This window comes from Megalops cyprinoides, chromosome 1, assembly GCF_013368585.1.
Source record: "Megalops cyprinoides isolate fMegCyp1 chromosome 1, fMegCyp1.pri, whole genome shotgun sequence".
NCBI classification, from domain to species: domain Eukaryota; kingdom Metazoa; phylum Chordata; class Actinopteri; order Elopiformes; family Megalopidae; genus Megalops; species Megalops cyprinoides.
In genome coordinates, this window is record NC_050583.1 from 55651623 (window position 1) to 55672613 (window position 20991).

Genomic DNA, 20991 nt, shown 5'->3' on the forward strand with positions numbered 1-20991 from the left:
GGAGACTCGCTGGCGCTGACAAGTCAGTGGCTGGTGGCTCATCAGAGCGCTCTGTCAGTGTACCAGCTGAGGCCAACTGCCTGTGGGCCCCTGTGTGTGCAGGTCTACTGTGTGCTCTGGGGTGAGATGTGGAGTGCGGGGTGTGTGTGTGTGTGGGGGGGGGGGGTTATGCTGCATGGGGAGGGGGGAGGGAGGAGGGGAGAGAGCGTCGCCATGACGCCCACGCTCACACAGCTGCGGCATACGGGACGCAGCACGAGACGCCGCGCCGTGCCGAAACGGGCAGTCTCAGCACATTTCCTTGCTCCCATTTTAACTTTTCTCTGATACCCCCCCTACCCATCTGATCTGAGGACTGAATTCATGTGTGTTTACATTGTGATTTTAATTGGGCACCCTGTATCCACCATTGCTCAAAAGTAGCAGCCTACAGCAAAGCTCAAAGTTATTTTCTATACACACATGACCTTGTAATACAGTATTAATGAGTATTTCTGCTGATAAATTATTGAAATATTATTCCATAATGACACCATTGAAAACACATCCTTACTTCTTATTTCTTTCACTCTCCGTGCTGATGTGACCATGTAGTAGCTGTCTGTGTGTCTTTGCGTTTTTGTGTGTGCGTGTGCGTATGTGTGTGTTTGTGAGTGTGTGTGTGTGTGTCAGAGAGAGAGAGAGGAGACAGAGAGAGGAGAGAGAGAGAGAGAGAGAGAGAAGTGTAGGAGCACTCATCCATGCCATTGCATCAACACTTTCATACATCTAAATAACCATCTTGTCGTTTGGTTATCTATCCTGCAGGGCATCACAGAAGTTTCATCAAACAGACAGTCACCCATAGAAAAATTCCTACTGGCAGGGTCAGTTCAGCGCAAGATTTGTGCGGGGCAGTGTGTTCATTGCAGAATTTTTATGATGTTCCTCTAGTTCTCGATGTTCCGATAGCAGAGCTGTCTATCTCCTCGCTGGCTCAGCTCTCACCCCTCTCGTCCTCAGCTGGAATAGCTCCCTACCCATGGGACAGAGGCGAGGGCCAGAGCCAGATCAGAGCCCCTGAGAAAATGTCCAGCCCCTTTCGGAGATGCGTGTGCAGTCACCATTCAGCCTGGAGGCACATCTTCCTGTTTAATCTACACCAACCCAAGATCTTAAAAGCCATTAGGCCCGTGATAGCTTTAAGCACCCTAAAGCCGCCAGCCACGTTATCCTTAGAAGATTTCCCAGTAATACGGCTTCCTCATTGAAGTACAATGAGAACACCAGTTTCTCTCATAATTCCGCAGTATCTGCTGTTGGAAGGTGAGAGACAGGTCATTTATTCCTCTTTGATCGTCAGTCCTAAAAGAAAACTAATCTTCACCCCTCCGGTAATGACATGTAATGTTTTCATATTCGTGTAGATTTGGAGGGGAGACTTTTATTGAATTGTACCGTAATGTTTTTCATTGTTTGAGGAAACTATTTATCATTTGTTTCTTTCTCCCCATTTCAGCATTTATTTTTCCTATTTTGCGGTATATTTGGTGGGATCTCCTGCATACCTGTATTTGTTTTAAAACATTTTGGTTTTCCTACCGCCCCACATCCACCTCCCAACACCCACTGAAAAAAAGAAAAAGAAACAAAAGTTCCTTCTGCCTAGCAACAAAAATGAAATTCGGGTTCAACGTGACGCTTGGTGATGCATGATGGGGAACTGGCATTGGTCACGTGACGCTGGTGTTTGTGGTGCATGCGTGAAGGGATTTCACGTTGGTTTCTCTTATGGCTCTTATGTCTTGCTCCTACCGAGCTCTCTCTCCCCCTCACGTATTTTAGCGCGTTCGCGGGAGCCTGTCTGTGCCGTCCGCTCACAGACACCCATGCTACAGCAAAGCAGGCGTCCGCTGAGAGCGTTTTACGCACGCCATTAATATTCAGCAACTGCAGTCTCCCACCATGAGCTCAATGTGCCAAAATACGTTTAAATTTCACGTAAAGCCCATGTCAGTACAAATGTTTAATGTTTTTTTTCCGTGATCAAGACGCCAAAATTTTTTTTTTGTTTTTAAAAGATCAACCGTCAATATTGCTGCTTTTCAACACATTTCAGCTGTCCTCCTCACAATGATCTATTAAGTGTGTAACAAAAAAAGGTCGTCCTTACCCTCTGTAGTCCTTCAACATTTCTCAAAACGGCGTCAGCCTTCAAATGTATATAATAAAGACCACAGCACTGGGGTGGGAATTGGGAAAATCGTACTGCAGCAAAAAAGGGCAGAAAAATATATTCCTTTCTTACTTTTTTTTTCTTCTAGTATCAGCAGTTTATGGGAGAGCAGGACTGTCATTGGTAGGTTTCTTAGTGGCATGTCACCATCGCTGTTAAACCCATGTAGCAATTTACTCGGCAGCGGGAGGATGGGGAAAGGGCTCAGCGCACGTATGACAGTATCGTCAGTTCATTACTGACAGGCGCCCACCCCTCTCTACCACCCCCACCCCACCTCCCCCCCTCCTCCTCCCTTGCCTCACATGCTGATCCGCACAGAAGCACCATCAGGAGCATCCCCCTCCCTCGTCCCTCTCCTCACTTCCAGCTGGTGGTAAAAGGATGCAGGCGTGAGCGAGCGCAGGCGCCCCGTCCCAGCTGCCTCTCTCAATACGTCCACGCTCGCGCTCCAGACCGGCTGCGCTCCGTCCGTCCGCTCAAGGGGGGGAACGGGGGTTTCAGGTACGGGCATGAAGGGATCGGCCAAAAAGAGGATGCGGTTTCCCTAGAAACTGGTTGCGCGCAGCTCCTGCCGCGGTGATGCTAGCCCCCAGCCTCTCTCTCTCCTGGGCCAGTGCGCAACGGAAGACGTGAAGAGAGGGGGTCTCTGTGTTTTTGTTTTGTGTTTGTCTCTCTCTTCACCACTGCCCCCCCCTCCTCTCTGTCTCTTCCCTCCTGCTCCCGTGCTCAGAAGGATCATCACCTTTCTTTTTTTTTTTTTTTTGGCGCACGTCGCCCCCCCTTGCTTGTCCCATTGTTTCTGAGGGATATCTGACAGTAGCCTTTAAACTATGGCTCATGCAGCCTCCCAGCTGAAGAAGAAAGCGGATTTAGACATCACTGCAGCCGAGGAGGAGAAAGACAAGAAGAGGAAGCCCAGGAAACGGTCCCGGGATCCCAAGAAAAAGGTAGAGAGGGAGCGCTGCATTCCTTTGTCTTGGTTTTTTTTTTTTTTGACACCGGCAGGCACGCTGGGTGGGCTTTCGCCAGGGGGGCACAAGGCACGGGGGCCAGGCTCCCAGATCTCTTTGTCTGGGGGAGGGGGTTAACGTGCTCTCTCGCATTTAACCCCCCCGTCCCGCGTCGTGGAGGAATTTCACCTGTTTAGAGAGCGGCTCGTTGGGCTGCAGTGATGGTGCAATGTTAGGCTTATTTATAGGGCAAGCATGTGCCTCTGAAGCAAGGCATCTGCTTTGACTGGTGATTGAAACACAAACGGTCTTTCATTGAATTTGTTTTGCAGAAATACATGCAGTGTGTGTATGTCTTTTGCCCATGTTTTTTTGATAATAGTTTTTAACCATATTTACTTGGATAATTTTCTGTTCCTCCACATGCATACTGTATGTATGTTCCAGGGAACGTATCATATTGATAACGTAACAATGGACATGTAAGGTTAGGCTTGGGATTAGGTTTTTCCTATTACGTTCTATTGTCTTTGACTACTAGCCATGTATGTTGGTTTAATCAACTTGATGGATATATTTTCATTTGCACTCTACCTGCTACCTGCATTCTTCAGTAATCTAGTATTGTGTGTTTTTTAACCTTACCTGAACTGTTGTCTTTGCTTTCCTTTTGTAAATTGAATAATGCATGGATGACATTAAGGAGGGAGTAGCATTAAGCCACTTATTGATTGGATTTGGAGGTACGGTGCAGGCACACTTGACTAAAACAATCATTTTCCGAGCTCTCATATGGCATGTCGTTCATCATGATCCGCTGGTAATATGGTGAAGAAGCTGTAGGCTTCTCCAGCTCTCTGTGTTCCCTGATTTCCGCAGGGAGGGAGAGAGAGAGGGTGAGGGAGAGAAAGAGAGAGAGTGAGGGAGAGAGAGAAAGAGAGAGCTGCCTAGACTTTGCTAGACTGCTGGACTTTTCAGAAGGTCCCCTTGTCTCCTGCTCATCTTCTAGCATCTGACGTACCTGCCGCCAAGCACGGCAGCCGTTATTCCTTGCTGTTCCCGTTGTCTGGTGCCACTGCTCGTCTGAAACTGCTGAAATGCTCCTTCATCTGCTGTCACCTGGGACAGATGGGAGGCAAGCGGAACGGGTTGTGTCAGGACGTTTCCGCTTTGCTTCATGTTTTAGCAGCAGTGATCGTTTCTCCTGAATTTTCACTGTACTGTGTGTTCTCTCCCGCTGCATCCATCTTTAAGGACTATGTACCACATCCCAAAAAAAGGGGGTGGTAAGGTGAGGAAAGATGGAGCTGAGCCTCTGTTTTTATACACTCTGTTTTATTCTTTATACGTGAAACAAAGCGGAGAGAGAGAGAGAGAGAGAGAGAGAGAGAGAGAGAGAGAGAGAGAGACAGAGAGAAGGTCTGCATACAATACATATTCAAGCCAAAACCACTTTGAATGTTTCATAAATGTTTTTGCTCAATTCATGTGGCTCTGACATCTCAGTATTAATTGTGTGGAGTAAAACTCTTTGATCATGAGGCAAATTGCTACTGGGTGAGAGAGAATAACAGTCACTTTAGGCATGCAAAGACAATAGCCGGGTGTGTATTGTGTCAGCATCCACTCAGCTCCACCTTCCTCTAATAAAGATGGAGGTTAATTCATTCTCCACTCATGCATATCTAAGGTAATTGCGTAGCTATTGTTAAACCCCTAAGTAGAATGCAATTACCATGAAGATGCTGGTAGGACTTTGAAAGACTTGTCTGCTCTCTGATGATCTCAGCTTCCACATGCTGTGGAAAGTGTATGAATTACAATCACAAAATGAATTACATTAGGGCTCACTGTCACCTTTATATTTCTAATTATTTCAGCTAAATGAAAAGCTGGTTGTATTCATCATAACAATTAAAAGCAAGACGATGTCTCACATAGCCAAACAGAGAACGCAAATGACAAATTCTTCAATGGAAAGAGTTACAGCTGGAAAAAAAAGCAGTGACTGTCACAGTATTGATACACACTGTCCCACAAGTAGCCTGGCTGTGTCTGTGTGGCCCCAGCGGACTGGAGGAGGGGGCGGTGGCGGCGTTGACCCGCAGAAAACCCTCATCAGTCAAGGACCGGCTATCTGTCCTTCACACTCAGCCGTAATGAGCTTGGTGTAGCAGGTGCGGGCTCCACCGCAGACGATGGAGAAAGCGAGGCGGCGTGTTGCGTTCTCAGCGATGTCTACCGATCGCACTAGCCATGCAGAGAGATCGGCCGCGATTGCATTAACATCGATGCAGGAGGCGTGCGACGGACAAGGCTTTCCAGTAAAGCAGTGGTCAGGGGAGGATGGCGTTTATTGATCACTGAACAGTCTGAGCTCTCTGTTCTGTGGGAGCTGACGGTGACTTGGTCTTAAAGGGGTGAGCACAAGGAGCATGTGAATCTGCTCTGGGCGCGGTGATCAATAAGAAATCAGGCAGAAAAGTGCCCCAGGCAGAAAAGTGACTTCTAGAACCTTGAACATCACATACAGCTAAAAAAACTGGTATGACTTTCTCACATGCTTCCCAGAGGTGATTTGAAGGTGAGAGGAGTCCTGCCTCACTGCCTGTTGTTGCGGAACACAGAGGTGCAAAACGGAATTGATTGCAGGTTTACACAGCAGATATGACGTAGATGCTCGTATCATGGGTTGGGCAGCGTCAGGCTGCAAGAAGCCAAATCTAGCTGTTGCTGCAGACTCCGAGGATGTTGGCCGTCTTCCTCAATGTCAGACAGACAAAAATCCATACTACGGTCTTGGTGGCAGCGTGGTCTCGCTGCCACTGTGTACGCCTCTGTTTAGCCTAAGCAAACAGAAACAGAGGCAAGAGTGGAAGCACGGTGCACATGCTAACAGTAGGTTTCCCTGGGCAGACAAAAGCCTGTGCCATTCCTCCAGGTCACCCCTAAAGATACTCCGCTGGAAGCAGGCCCTGACCTAGTGACAGAACAAAAGCTCTTTTTTGTTGTTTGTGCTGGAGTATCATTTTTTCTTAATGACATGTCTTTTCTCCAGAAGTTGACCTTACAGTATTTTTTTTTTTTTTTTAAAAAGCTACATATTGCCATGTCATAGCTGTGGTTTCTCTATTCTCATTTGTCAAAGATTTCACACATGAACTATGTTAAGCTCACAGGGCTCTGTGTGCATGACATCCTTGCAAAAATCTTTGTTGGGACTATTGAAAACCCTTGCAGAATCCTAAAGACAGTTAGATCAATCTGACAGTTAAAGGGCCTTTTCTGCAGGAGAGTTTTTAGAAGGACAGCAAATTATTGGTAGACTGTACAGAAGTCCTAATTGCGATAGTTTAGTATAGTCCATGTTGCATTTCAGCGGGAAGCAAATTAATTTTATTAATTAATTGATCAGTCAGATTTGGGCTTGCTGGCCTGTTTTAATGGACTTGACTACATAGAAATAATCAAGTTTTTTTCAGCTTTTTAATGCTGGACTCTAGAGCTGGGTCATACTATCATGTCTTTGTGACTTTCTGGCGAATGGAAGTGGATGTTCCTATTGTATTGCTATTTTGCAGTGTACAGTTAACGGTGTGGTGGATAGGCACTGTTCCACTGATGGAGTAGTGAAGTGTGTGATAGCAGTTACAGCTTTTTTGTTGACTGTTGCATATTCCAATGAGTACATTACTCAAGATACATCAGACACATTATATTACATAACTTCTGTAAGTGCAGGAACTGCAGTTGCTGTCTCTGTTAATGCACAAAAACGTTTTTTTTAAAGGAAGCAGTGCTGAATAGAAAGCTGTTTGAGCTCATGATCAAAGTATATTGAGTTTCAGCATCTCAGATTCGCAGACAGATGTTTCTCACCAGATTTTTTGAAGTGTTCATCATGATGATTAATCACTAGCATAATAATAGTTTGCTTTTTGCATCAAAAGTCTCAGGCAACAAAAAAGCGCAACACTGGAAATATCACTTTCAGACCAAAATAGCCACGGCCTTACTGTGAAAGTTGTTTTACTACCACTGTGTTGGACTTCACTGCTAGTAGGCAGCAGGCGCACGGGTGGGTGTGGACCTCAGTCATCGAAGCCTTCTGCATTCTGGGCTCCTCCAAATTGTGAACCACTTGAACATAAAGTTCTGTCATTGTCCGCGGAATCGTGACTGAGCGAGCCGACTCCCCTGGTGTGAATCTGCCCGTCACTGCTCCCCGTTGACAGCAAACAGAGGGCTTGTTTGTCCTTGCCGGCTGTAATGAGCCCTCTGTGAATATACAGAAGCAAGGTTCAAGGCCACGTTTAGGGCTGCCCCCCAGAGGAGAGGCACAACTCAAAAGTGAATGGAGTGGCTGTCCTCAAAGCAGACAGCATTATGATGGATGTGACGAGATCCTTTCACTGTTGCTGTACAGGTGCTAGGTCTATTTAAGTATCTGTGCAGCATTTGTGTCTTAATGGGGATAATGGCAGACCGTAGGATAACCAGGGTGTGACTGGTAATCCAGCTTGCTGGTTCTCCACTCATATTACTTGCTTTGTGCTTCATTCCTTTGGTACTCACTGAGATATTTTAGAAGTATACAGCCTGATTTACCATGGGGAAGAAAATGCCTAGCTAATTGGCAAAAGAGATTTTAATTTCTGCAAAACAATAATTCAGCTGTGTCAGAGAACAGGCAAGGCAGTTAATGTTCCTCCTTTGACTGTGTGCAGCTATAATGAATTACCCTCAGCACAGCACTCTTTGCTGTGGAAACAGAACCAGAGAGCTTTGATGTCTGCTCTGCAGTGCAGTTACTGAGAGAGGAAACATTTCTGCTGGTGAGAATACAGGATTAGTATGAAAATAGTAATAGGAAATTGCAGCAGGCTTGGTCGTGATGATGGTAAAGACCTGACAATGTGGAAACTGCCTGTCCTAGCGCACATCCTCAGCATGCAATGAGGGTTAAGTGAACTGAGGATAGGAGAAGGTTTTAGGGGTGTGGGGTCGGGGGGGGGGGTGTGCGGGTGGCATCAAGGAGAAGAATCTCCCGCTGTAAATTAATTTGGGGACGAGTCTTGCCTTTCATCTGCAGCTACACGCCTCCTCCACCCCCTCTCCCCCTGTAGCTCTTTCTCTCTCTCACTCTCTCCCTCTTTATCCCTTTCTCTCTCTCTCTCTACCTCTTTCTGTCTCTCCCTCCCTCTCTGTCCCTCTCTCTCCCTCTTTCTGTTTCACTCTCTGTCTCTCTCCCTTTCTACATTTCTCTCTCTCCCTCTCTCTGTGTCTCTTCCCCAGTCTCTCTCTCCCCCTGCTCTCTCTCTCTCCCTCTCTCTGTGTCTCTTCCCCAGTCTCTCTCTCCCCCTGCTCTCTCTCTCTCCCAAGCACAGCATTGTGCGTTGTTCATCACCCACCTCTCCGCTCTGCCGCTTCTACCGCCGCTTTCCTACAGGACTGGGGGGTGGGGCATCGTTCCACACCCACCCTAACTGGTCCCCCACTCCCCCCACAACCAACACCCCCCACCCCCACCCCATCCCCAAACACGCCACGCTCCTACATTAATCCCTTGCCACTTATTAAGGCCAGGCCTCATTTTTCAGGCTCCCAAAAGCCCATCCCCCTTCCTCCAGTTCCTATTGTGTATGGAACGCGGCGCACCCCCACCCCCACCCCCACCCCCGTACCCCTCTCCCTCTCCCCCATATTACCCCGCACACTGGCATTGTGCTCCTGCTTGCCGGAATTCTCTTTTCAGTGACTTGATGTCGAGTCTGCGCGTAATTCATTCTCCCTGCCCTGCCCTTCACATGCACCTTCGTTTGTACGGCTTAGATTTCTGTGATTTGTGCGATTGCTCTGGTGTGTTGCTCTGGACTTCATATGGAAAGCCCAAATCGTAAATCCTGCAGAATGAATCAATAAGATGAATGCCTATTGTTTGTGCTGTTAAAAAGCAGCAAAAATATAGTCATAGCAATTATTCTCTGTAGGCAGCACCAACATTTAAATAATCAAATACGTGGTTCAGTGATGGTTCAAGGAGGACATGAGGCGTCATTTGGAGATTAGGGAAAGGAACACACGGCGCACCCTGGCTGCCTCCCAGCAGCACAATCTGATCCGGCCCTCATGACGGCTGCTCGCCAGCACGCCTCCACGTGATAGGCTGAGAGTATAGCGAGGACGTTTATGTGTAAATCGATGGCAATCACGGCGCCGAGGCTCTGACCAACGCAAATAGATGAAGCCTCTTCCTCAGGGTATCGACTGGCCGGCGCAGTGAGACAAAGGGACAAAGAAAGAGTCCCTCCTCTCTCCTCCGGCGGACCAGGGGGCCAATACACGAGCCCTCCAGCGCTCCCGCGGGATCCCAAACTCATCTTCCAGAGGACATCTCGCTCCCGGTCCACTTTTTTTGTGGCGCAAATCAGTGCCAAAAACCTAGCCGCTGCGCAGGTCAGACTGTTTAAGACTGACGTGAGACGTCCCCTCTCACGAGCGGAGTGATCGGAGGGATCAAAGAGCAGACTGCTACGCCACGTGACAACGTTTTCCCCTCCCGCCTCTGTCTGCAGTGTCATTTATGAGGCTGCTTCAGCGAGAGACCTAAAGCGCGGCGTTCTTTGTGTGGGAGCCGAAATCACTCCGTTGACGTAGTGTTACAAGACGCGGTGCTGCCTGCTGCTCCCTCCACACTCGCTGATAGCAGGTGGAAATAAAATGGCAGACACTACTGTATTGATGCGAAACGGCTGGCAGAGAATGACGGGTGTATTTTCCCTGGAAGAATGTCAAGGGTGGATGGGGAGTTTTTATTTGGTCTGGGTGCGTCTCTCTGTCAGCTCTTGGAAAGTGGCTACCCTGACAAAGAAATGAACACATCCTAAAATGTTTGATTTATAAAACACAAGAAATACAGGATTTTGTTATTGTTCTGTCTTTATTAGGTGTTCAGGGCCCCTGTTGGTCTGTTTTGTTACACAGCAACGTATTACCATATTTTTGGCTGTCACTGGAATTACATTAAGGGAGTAAATGGATGCAGAGATTATCACCTTTAATCCATTTTATCAGAGGGAACTGCTGAGATTTCTTATAATCTCAGTTCATTGACTCTTCAGTGTGGAACACCTGTGTTATTTCACCAGGTGGGAGTGTAGCATAGTGGTTAAGGAGCAGGACTTGTAGCTGAAAGGTTGCTGGTTCAATTCCCCACTGTGGCACTGCTGCTGTACCCTTGGGCAAATTACATAACCCACAACTGCCTTAGCAAGTATCCAGCTGTAGAAATGGATAACATTGTGGAAAAAAAACTGTCACCTATGTAAATCACTCTGTATAACAGTGTCTGCTAAATGCCAATAATGTAATGTAATTTCCTCATAGTTAAGCTCTGATCTAGAGTGAGAAGGTACTTAGTGGTACAGAAGGTATCTTACAGTCTGACTTAAATAAAAGCACCCCTGTCTGCTGCACTAGTGGAGTAGTATTGCCTGTCAAAGGTAGGAAAGAAGGTAACGGTAGCACAAAAGGTTCAGTTCATCACCAACATGGATATCCACAGCTTACCCGCGTGTCTGCCACTGCATCTAATGTCACAAGGCATTGTGGGTAATTACCTTTGTGATGAATTATAGAATGATTGCTCCTTTCAAAACATGCGGAGGAGCATCGCAAATCTGCCTTCTTGTCTGCGTGGCCTCTGGCAGGGTGGAAATACAGCTCTGTGATTGGGCGAAATAATGGGTGGCTGTTCTTTTGCTCCAATCCTGTGACGGGAGAGGGGCAGTCCACGCCAACGCTGTTCCACACACAGAAGGTGGGAGTGAGCAAGCTGTGGAGTCAACACGACATATACATCTCTGAGGAAATTCGGCACACTGCAGGGGCTTCGGTTTGCACCCTGAACATGGTGTTAGCATTCAGAAACTGGGACCCTTATGTGTGGATTTTTGCTCAGTAACTGTGACTTGAAGAGAAACATGATTTCTTTGTGTGTGTGACTTCGATCTTGCCCACATAAATACAAGGAAAGCAATAATTAAGCCCCTGGGACTGCCTAAGATTTAAACAGAATCATTATTATAAATATATTCCATGGCACCGGGATCCTCCCAATGCAATCTCATAATGAAATTCAGAGATGCTATCTTTTGCGCTTTCTGTGGCAGTGTTTAGGCTGAGGCTGTCACAACAGCGTCTGTGGATAAACACTACTCCCCCACTCCCGTTCACTTCCACCGCCTCCCCCACACAGCCAAACGCTCCGTGTAAGGAGCTTGTGTCTGAGGATTCCTTCTCTTTGATTTATCAAGCAGCTCTTGGACCGCGACCACCTATTGCCCCGTCTTAAGCCTGCATGTGCAGCTCATTTGCTCTGTAGGCTAATGAAAAGGGTAAACCTGGTATCTGCATGACAGTAGTGCAGGTGACGATAAAGAAGAAATCTGCAGCGACCCGTTGCATGCGCTGGCCCTCTGAGCGGTGTTGTGATGCAGACGCAGGTACCGAGCTGTCAGCGCCCAAAGCGAGCCGGGCGCAAGGCAGCGAGCACTTCAGCGTTGAGGCCGCTCATGGTGTCCGTGCAGATGGCCAGGGCTCAGGAGCGGCAGTGAGGCCTTGAGCCTCCCGGAGGACGCTCTGAAGGTGAGCGGGGAGCAGCAGTGGACGCCGGCTGCCTGACTGTGACGATAATTCATGTGGAGCGTGGTTTTATGTGAAGCCCTCTGATTTATTCCTACCCCCCCTCCCCCCCGCGCCCCCCCCACACCCACCAGCTCTGGCTGGGGAGGGCCTGGTTGCCAGGTATTTGTGGCAGGTCCACACCGCTGCTCTGCGTGCATTATGCTGAGCTGGGAAAAAAGAGAGGGCAGGCTTGGCCTAATTTTCCTGGCTTATCCTGCCCTCCAAGCTGTCAGTCCTTAGAGAAAGCAATTCCTTGGGCATTTGAGCTCCATCTCTCATGCACAAAAGTACATGTACATAACCTGGTGATGTAGGGGGGGATGCTCTATGTCTGAGTGATGTGTACCGTGTAACATGAGTGTGGTTGCCTTGTTTGTTATCAGGTTGTCACAATATTAGTACCTCAAATGCTTACACATTGCTGCGCTGCACCAAAATAACATGATGACTTCCCAGGACTCATCATCATTTTGGGGAACAAGATGAGACTGTAAAAAGATATTAGAGAAGTCTCAAGTCCCATGCCCCCAGGCAGTGCACTGATTACATATTAAGTCTGCTGAAATAGGATATACATACTTGCGGTGATGCTGCACAAAGCCGTAGCTCTCAGGACGCTGTCAGCTCCCTGCTCTCTGCTCACGGCTGTGCTCTCAGGCTCCTCTGTTTTCGAGTACAGTCTGTGCTCTTTATCCCGAGGACAGCGTGGCTCTCCTCGCTCTGCGTGTGCTTTCTGTAGCAACCGTTTCCAATGCAGCGGTCCCCACGGCGCTTGCGTGTATTTACATTGCCGTGGTTGGCGTTACGCACTTCACCTCTCGGAATCACCTCCGCCTCACGCTTGGCGGACGGACAGGAGAGCATTTGTTTGATATCGATTCCATCTCGGGTGTCTTCCTGGCATTACGGTGACTCGGGGGCTGAGTGGATTATGAGGCTGTGAGTGGAACGCCAGGGGGGTGGGGGGGTGGCTGCAGGAGCGGCTGCTCTTGTCACGCGGCACAGTGGAAATGCGGGGCGGGTTTGATTTCACTCCTCCTCCAGTTCCAGGGGACATCAGCGGGGGAAAACAGCATCGCGGGGTGATGTTCAGCTGCGCAACCGGCAGGCACACGCTTCGCCCCGGAGGGGTCAGAGTCCGGGGCCCGTCTCGTTACAGACGACGCTGCCAGTACCGTGAGATCTGCGGTAACGAGGCAGGGGGCCTGCACTCTCCTGCACTTCGCTACCTGCCCGTGGCTCTTCCTGCGTCAGCTCCTGTCAGAGATGTCTTGAAAGAAATGGATGTTCACGTACCGCTAAATTTACCGTTGCACAAAAATAGGTCATGCCAGGGCCTATCATGTGGTTCTCTGTATGTTCTCTCAGTGTGATGAATTACAATCTCACACACACATGTGCACACACACACACACATACACACACTCACACACACGCAGGGTATGTATATGTGTGCATGTATGTATGTTACTTACTGAGATTTATCACACTGAGAGAACATGCAGAGAGGTCTATATATCTATGCAGTATTCAGTGACAGGTCAAATGATTTATGTAGTAACATGTCACTACTTTCAATCTGTACATGGCAAAACATAACCACCCCAGTGACTGACTGTGGATGACATGTTTTCACGTTGTTCTTGATACCCACTGCTCAGTTGCATTTTGTGCTGTCTCATTTTCTTTGTGTTTGCATAAAATCTTATTTTTATGCCAGGACTTTTTCAAGGAGTGTGGCATTATGGCACTGTGTGAAGCTGCCCTCTTCTGAAATGAGACTCCGGAGTAGAAGCCAATATTCACATGAAGCTGGACCTGTTTTATTGTCAAGGATTTTTTTTTTCTTAACAACAAGCACTATTATTGTGACTGTATTTTCCCAATGCGGCTCTCGTGTTTCAAAATCGACCCAAGATGGCTTTACAGTAATGGCAGACTTGGTAGTGTTTTACCGCGCAACAGACTGTCCTGAGAAGCTAATGCCTTGGCCACTTCTAAGACAGTCTAAAAACAGAAGGAACAGCAGGGTAGGATTGGTCTGTTCGGCTGAGACAGAGAGACAGGCTTGCTGCTATGGCCAGTCTCAGTGTATTCCTGTTCACAACCAAAGCTGCTCTAGTCAGGGTTTTAACTGTCCACTGTCCACCAACTGGTTCAGCTTGGCAGATTGATTTTAGAAATGCATGAGGCTCGCAAAGCTGATGAGCTGTGTCATTGCTTGCAGCAACAACACTTGCTCTGAACTGCGTATAAACCCAAACTACCTTTGGCACAAACAGAAGAGTAAGGCACCCTACTCCTTGATCATTTGCATACTAATAATTCTGGTCTGCATGTGTCCTGTACCATTTGGATAATAAATGTGTGGCATTTACTGCAGAAGTCCATCAAATACTGGTTTTATTATGAATGTACTAGTCTGTAAATGATACCCACATGGATCACTTGCAGCAATACTTAACAGACTGGTGGCCTTTTATTAAACCACGTTTGCCCGCTGCATCTCAACTTGGATTCTTTTTTTATTTTTTTTAAACTGTTTAATCAATCCAGTCTGAATCATTTAGTTTGAATGAGACGAAGGCTGGATCTGTGGTTGACGTATCCCTGTTTTGCTTTTACCCATCTGTTATTGTTCCGTTTTTGCAGACGAAAATCCGCATTTTAAAAAAGTGCGACCGGGATCGTGATCAGCGTGCTGTGAAATCGCGAGGCGCTGATGGAGAGCTGAAGTGGGAGGTGAACCGTAAGAGGTCCATCTGTGAGCTCTTAGGGGCCGCGCTTTCGAACACATGTAGTTGTTTTTGATGCACAATTTATTAATTTAAACACATTCAAACAAAGGGCGCTCAAGGAAACGTGCTCAGACAACGCAGGTCTGTTGCTGGAAAAATCAGACCAAACGTGATCTGTTTGTTTTCAGCAATAGCCCCTAGTAATACTTTAATCGGAACGAATGTCAGTGCTCTCCCTTTAAATTTAGCATGATATTCACTGTAAAGAGACTGGGTCATAAAGGCTGCAAGGCTTACACTCTCCTTTGTGGTAACAGCCTGGACAGGGAAGGGTCGCGGAAACTAGGCGGGTTCTTATTTTTTGGTGTCTTTGTGAGACAATGGCTTGCCATGGGGAGGTGAGGGGACAGATGGCCAGCCAATCATCTGCTCTATAGTAGCAGAAGTAATATATTATGTGCCAGCTTTATTGATCAGAATGATCTTTAAGTCAATCAGGTCATTGTGGAAGACCACGCGATAAGGACAAAATGCAAATTGAAAATGGTAATTTAATTATGAACTCTAGAAGAGGTCTTAGGGGAGCACATTAGTATTTATTTGCTTTGCATATACCCGTAATTGAGGGCAAGTTATGTAGTTTACATGAAATTCTTTTGTATATTTATTGTGGTAGCTCAGGTTTAGCACCTTGCTCAAGAGGACAACAGCATTAGTCTATCAAGGATATTGGCTTGAAATCTTCTCATCATTATATTACATTGCATTATTGATCATGACTTGAACATTAGAGCACACTGCTGAAGAATTACATCAGATTAACTAAGAAAACAGAAATGTTTTTTTTTTGCAACAATAGTCATAGTCATATGTACTGATTTAGATGTAAACAATGAAAGTAGCAGGAACATTGGGTTACTCATCTGAAGTAAAGCAATATCACAAGTCTTTCTTGTATGTTATCGATGGGGATTAAGCCAGCATTGCAGGTCCTCTTTGTATTTTATCATTGGCATTTCATTTCATTTTTTGGAGAGGCATTTGTTTCAAGATTGTAAATCTATTTCAGCTTGGCAGGTCTTCTAAAATTATTTTTGCCATCTCAAAAAAGACGAAAGTCTGGCCTTCCAGTGGGGAAAAGCAGAAAGTCTCATCAAATGGTCTGAGTTTCATTCCCTTTTTTTTCTCCTTTTAATAAACTTTCGAACTCTGTATACTATAGTATACTAGAATACTATTAAAGGGGTCTAACGGAAAAGACTAATTCTGTTTTATTCAATTCCAAATTATTTTCCCTGTGGTGACTAGCAGACACTTGCACAAATAAGAGAGAGGATTGATACTATCATGTGGGAAACCAAAGGTAGTGAATGGTGTGTCAGGTTCCAGCAAAGACAAACCTGCCGGAATGGAGTGATAGCATAGAAGTTATGTTTTAATGAGAAAATATCACCCATTAATTCAGTGGCAGAACTGAAAGGAGCCCAACAGTCTTAAGTGCTGCAGTTAATGAGCTTGTGTGGCCTTTTGCCAGCATTACTGGCTCTTAAACAAATACAAGGAGTTGTAAACATGTTAAGAAGTGGAAGAAGTGGAATACATGGTCAGAACCACTGAGCTTGCACCCGCCCGTGGATTATGATCTGTCATATTACCAGGCATTAAATCCTGCAGGGTGCTGGGGCTTTAGTGGATAATTATTTAATTAGGGTGATGCAGCAGCTTAGCATACACTGTTGCTGTCTCTGCATGCTAACCTTGCCACACACAGGGTTTTACAGTCTCATATGACTATGGCAGCAGGGCAGCAGTGTAGCATAGCAGAAAGGAGCAGGGCTTGTGACCGAAAGGTTGCTGGTTTGGTTCCCTGCTGGGGTACTGCTGCTGTACCCTTGGGTGAGGTACCTAACCCAGAATGGTATCAGTAAATATCCAGCTGTATAAATGGATAACATGTAAAAACTGTAACCTACAGTATATAAGTTACTCTGGATGACAATAATGTAATGTGAGTGCAATTTGTTTGTCTGGATTTACGTTATGTTCGTCTCTTCAAACTGCACCTCATTTCCCCATCCTAGTGTGGTCTTGTTGCCTTTTTATGTAATTTTTATACCTTGTAGCTTTGTTGCATGTAGTTTTATTTCTGTAATTTTGTTGTTTTTCATTCTCGTAATAATGGAGACAAAATGTAAATGTAAATGTTGAGCACATCTGTCAGATTGTTTTTGAAACCAAGTTTTTGAAACTCATTCAGTGGATACAGCATGGATATGTGTACACATTGTACACTTAATTAAATTTCATTAATGCAAATGTTAATCTTGAGGAAACGCCATTTGTGCCTTGTGCACAATAGTGCCCTTCAAAGGTGGTCCTCTGCTATGACACGCCCGCAGTTTTTTTTTTTTCCTTTAAGGTTATATTCAGGTTTGAATTTATAATTTATGTCTTTAATGTTCGTGCTCTAGATGAGCAGCTGTCAAGGAGATAGTGAAGCAAAAATTGAAGTAAAAAGATGAATGAACTAGTTTTAAGTTGCGATGGCCCCCACCCCTTTCCTGCAGACGAAACGTTGGTGGAATTGTCGGTGGACGCACACGGGTCTAACTTATTCATGACTCCTGGTCCAGCACTGTCAGAAGCCATTAGGCTGCTGGGAGATTGAAGGGTGGCCGTGCCGGCTGGAGACGCGGCTGACGCCGTTCGCCAGATGAAGGCTCTGGACCCGTCCCACTCTGGCACCGGGAACTGACCCCCATCCACATAGCGCAACCCCCCACAGTGGCACTCGCATCCCCATAGTCTGATGGACAACTGCATGGAGTGGGATGAAGGAGATGGGGGGGGGGTTGGTTGGAATTCAACCAATGCAAATCCAGAGATCACATATGGTTGGAATGTGATGGCAGTTTGCTAGCGTGTTCAAACAAGCAGTGTGAGCACATAAATATGTAATTACTGTGTGGTTTTTGATCTGGGAGAGAATGGAAGATTGTTGTAAGTTGCCCAGTCAGTCAAACCTCTTCAGTGTTCTTAGCTCCATGAAGACCTTTTTAGTCACCCTATTAGATGGTTGTCAGAGAGGCTCTCAGATAAATTGGTGGCAAGCTGAGTCACAGCATGACTCCTACTGTAATGTCTACCTCATCATCATATCATCATAACATATCATATTGATGCTCTGTGGCCACAAGGCAGAGTTAGACAGAGGCACTGGTTAGCCCAGGAGAATGTTGTGTTCGGACACTACTTCTTGTGTGTGAAAGATTTAAATGGTTTAAATGACTAACATGGTTGTGAATGAGTAATGCTGTTTGTGTGTGGATGGACATGGAAGCTGAAATGATGCGGTTATTTTATATTTCATTCAGAGACATGACAGCTTGTGAGAGGATTCAGAGTAGAATAGGAGTAGATAGCAGCAGTAGTTATAGTAGTTGAAAGAGTGAGACTAGTACTATTTTGCATGTGTGAGTAGAAGTGTGTATGTTCGCCCCTTGTGCCTGATGTGTGATTGTCTGAATCCAGGACACTGGCCCCGTTCCTGAGCGCACTGACACCCCTGTATTGGGGGGGTCCCTGTACCCCAAAACTAATTTGCGATTCTGGCTTTAAACCCAAGTGCGACAGCAGTTGCAGACAGAACGGCAGGGCTCAGGAGAGCTTGCTGCAGATCTGTTCCAGGTGCCCCATCTGTACAGAGGATGGCAGGATGGGGGGACCGCGGAGGAGAGGGTGGGGGTGGGGGGGTGTACATCTGGATCTCCACACCACACTGTGCTGCTGCAACACGCTGATCAGACAAAGCCAGAGCCCTGATGCTACGCTCTCCTCTGCTATCTCTCCAGTCGCTGTGTGCTCCTGTGAGGTGTGATAATGAAGATGGTGGTGATGCCATTTTTACTGAACATATCGAACTCTTAGCTCGTTCTGCATCCTGTGTGGAAACTGGCTCTCGGGGAGTTTGTCCTTGTTTTAATCTGGCTTGGATGTTAATGTGCATGCAGGCCGTTCTGAAATATTAAAAATTTATGTACTTTTTTACATTGCGATTTGTTTGACCTTTTCCATTAATTTTCCATCAAATTCTAGACAGATGAATGCATCACTAAGAAAAGCTTTCCTTTTGTTGACCTACCACAAAATTATCAGTGCGAACACCAAGTTTGTTTTTATACTACACTTGTCCACGTTATATCCTGTGGCCTTACATTCCTTTTGAAAGTATTTCTCATTACATTACATTATTGGCATTTAGCAGATGCTCTTATCAAGAGTGATTTACATCAGTTGCAGTGTTTTTTTTTTTTTATACACGTTATCCGTTTGTATGGTGGGTTAAGTACTTTGCCCACGGGTACAGCAGCAGTGCCCTAGTGGGGAATTGAACTAGCAACCTTTCCGTTATAAGGCTTGCTTCTTAACCACTGTGCTACACTGCTGCCCCACTCAGCAACTGGAGTTTAAAATTCCTCTCCCGAGTCTGTACTGTGGCATTAAGACAGAAACATCGGCACCCATTGGCCAGAGTGAAAAGGCCAGGGCTGAGCTGCCAGCCAATCACATGTGTGGCACATGGGGAGCGTGTATGCGCCACCGCCACTGCTGCGACAGCAGATACTGCACTGGCAAACAGCTCGTGACGGGAAGGGAAATGGCTGCGGCGTACAGAGCCACCAGTCCTGGTGACAGTGTTATGTTAATTTCTCTCCACTAGGGTCTGATGTAAGACCACTGATTTGATTCCTGACCCCCCCCACCCAGAGAGCCGCTTGCTGTTTCACTGTGCTCAGCACTCCTGTGGGTCCCACCCGCTCCACATCCTGCACACCAAACACACTCCCTCTTCACTCTCGCAACACATTATTTGCTTAGCAGACGTTCTTTTCCAGAGAGAATTGCATAGCTTGCATACGGTCCATATTTACAGCTGGATATTTACAGAAGCAATAGGGGCCTGGGTGCCTTGTTCAACAGTACAGGGAACAAGAGGGAACAACAGCAGTGCCCCACATGGAGACTGAACTGGCCTCCTCTGGGTTGAAAGGCTTTCCCCTTACCACTACACCCCAGCTGGAAACCAAGCAGACCCCTCGCTGTAACGCAGACTTAAAATGAAGTGATAAAAATAAATACATAACATGGTCCACATCGTGAAAGAAAAGGCAACGAAACATATTCCCTCCCCCCACTCCGCAGAGACTGTACCCCCTGGATTGAGAAAAGCAACACATTTTAAAGCAACAGGATTCGTAACAACTGAAGCTGAAGACCTGTTATTGAAAAACCGCTTACAGGGTGCATGTAGAAACTGAATTCCATAGTAGGTGAAGACTAAATAGAAGGTTGGATGGTTCTGTGTCATTGCTCTCAGCATGGGAATCGGCCTGTGAAGAGACGGAAGGCCATGGGTCAGTATATCAAGTGTCCACTGAAGCCCAGCTTATTGATTGGCTGAATTAATGAAGCCGCGACCTTATACGGCAGTCCCCACAGGGAGGCAGCTCGGGTCATTTGATGAAAGGGGCACATATTTTAAAGGGGGGGTGGGGGTGGGGGTGTTCGAGTGGCTGTCGAAGGAGGCGTGTGATACCAAGGAAAGGGAGGAACGCTGGAACGACTGCAAACGGATCGTCAGCCTGATCGCGAAATCGGCGTGCATGTTTCACACAAAAACAGGTGTGCGTGCTAGGGTGTGGGTAACCCAGAGCCCGGGACAGTGACAGCGCTTTTAAAAGCGGCGCGATTCGTATGGGGCGGCCTCCGCCAATGCCGCCCGCGCGCCAGTGCAACCAGCAGATGGAACAAAGGAACGGGGGACCGACCCAGCCGCCACGGCTTCCAGATCGCGGCGGTTGCTCACACAAGCACACCCACATGCCTCCTCAGCTCCCCCCGCCCCACCCCATACTCCAGCCATGTGGAAAATGAGTTTGGCGAGCGCGGTGCCATTATTTCACATGTTCAGTTCAATCTGCTCGTAGCTAATATGCTAGATTGGGTAATGCAGGAGGTGCGCCGAAAACACAGGAACAGACAAATTGGCTTGATTGAGAGGCTTATATCCTTAATATGCCATTTAATTCTCCCGTTAGGCTTACACTGGTCTTGACACTCGTCCTGGCTGTCAGATATGTTTTCTCTTGTGTTCTCCCCTGCGTCTACGAATCATTTGTCTATTATGTCCTTGATGGCAATTTATATGAGTTTGTGTGCATGTGTGCTTGTGTCTTTCTTTTCGGGACGATGTTGGGGGTAGCCTGCATCGTCAAGGTATCAGCAATCTTTGTTTCTCGGATTGATATTGATTTCCCATCCCACATTGTTGATTTATTGACACCAGCCAACGCCCCCGTGGTCACAACATGTCACTAGGAGCCATCTCAAATATCTATAG

The 20991-nt window shown here is 46.8% G+C and overlaps 1 protein-coding gene across 2 annotated transcripts in view; it reads left to right on the forward strand.

Moving 5' to 3' along the window:
* Window positions 1–2593: 2593 nt before the first annotated feature.
* The window catches only part of ank3b (ankyrin 3b), a 98271-nt gene continuing 79873 nt past the window's right edge, over window positions 2594–20991 (forward strand). For both annotated transcript variants that reach the window (XM_036551774.1, XM_036551766.1), the window contains exon 1: window positions 2594–3165. In XM_036551774.1, the coding sequence (XP_036407667.1) occupies window positions 3049–3165 (117 nt within the window). In that variant the 5' untranslated portion in view covers window positions 2594–3048. The remainder of the gene's footprint in view (window positions 3166–20991) is intronic.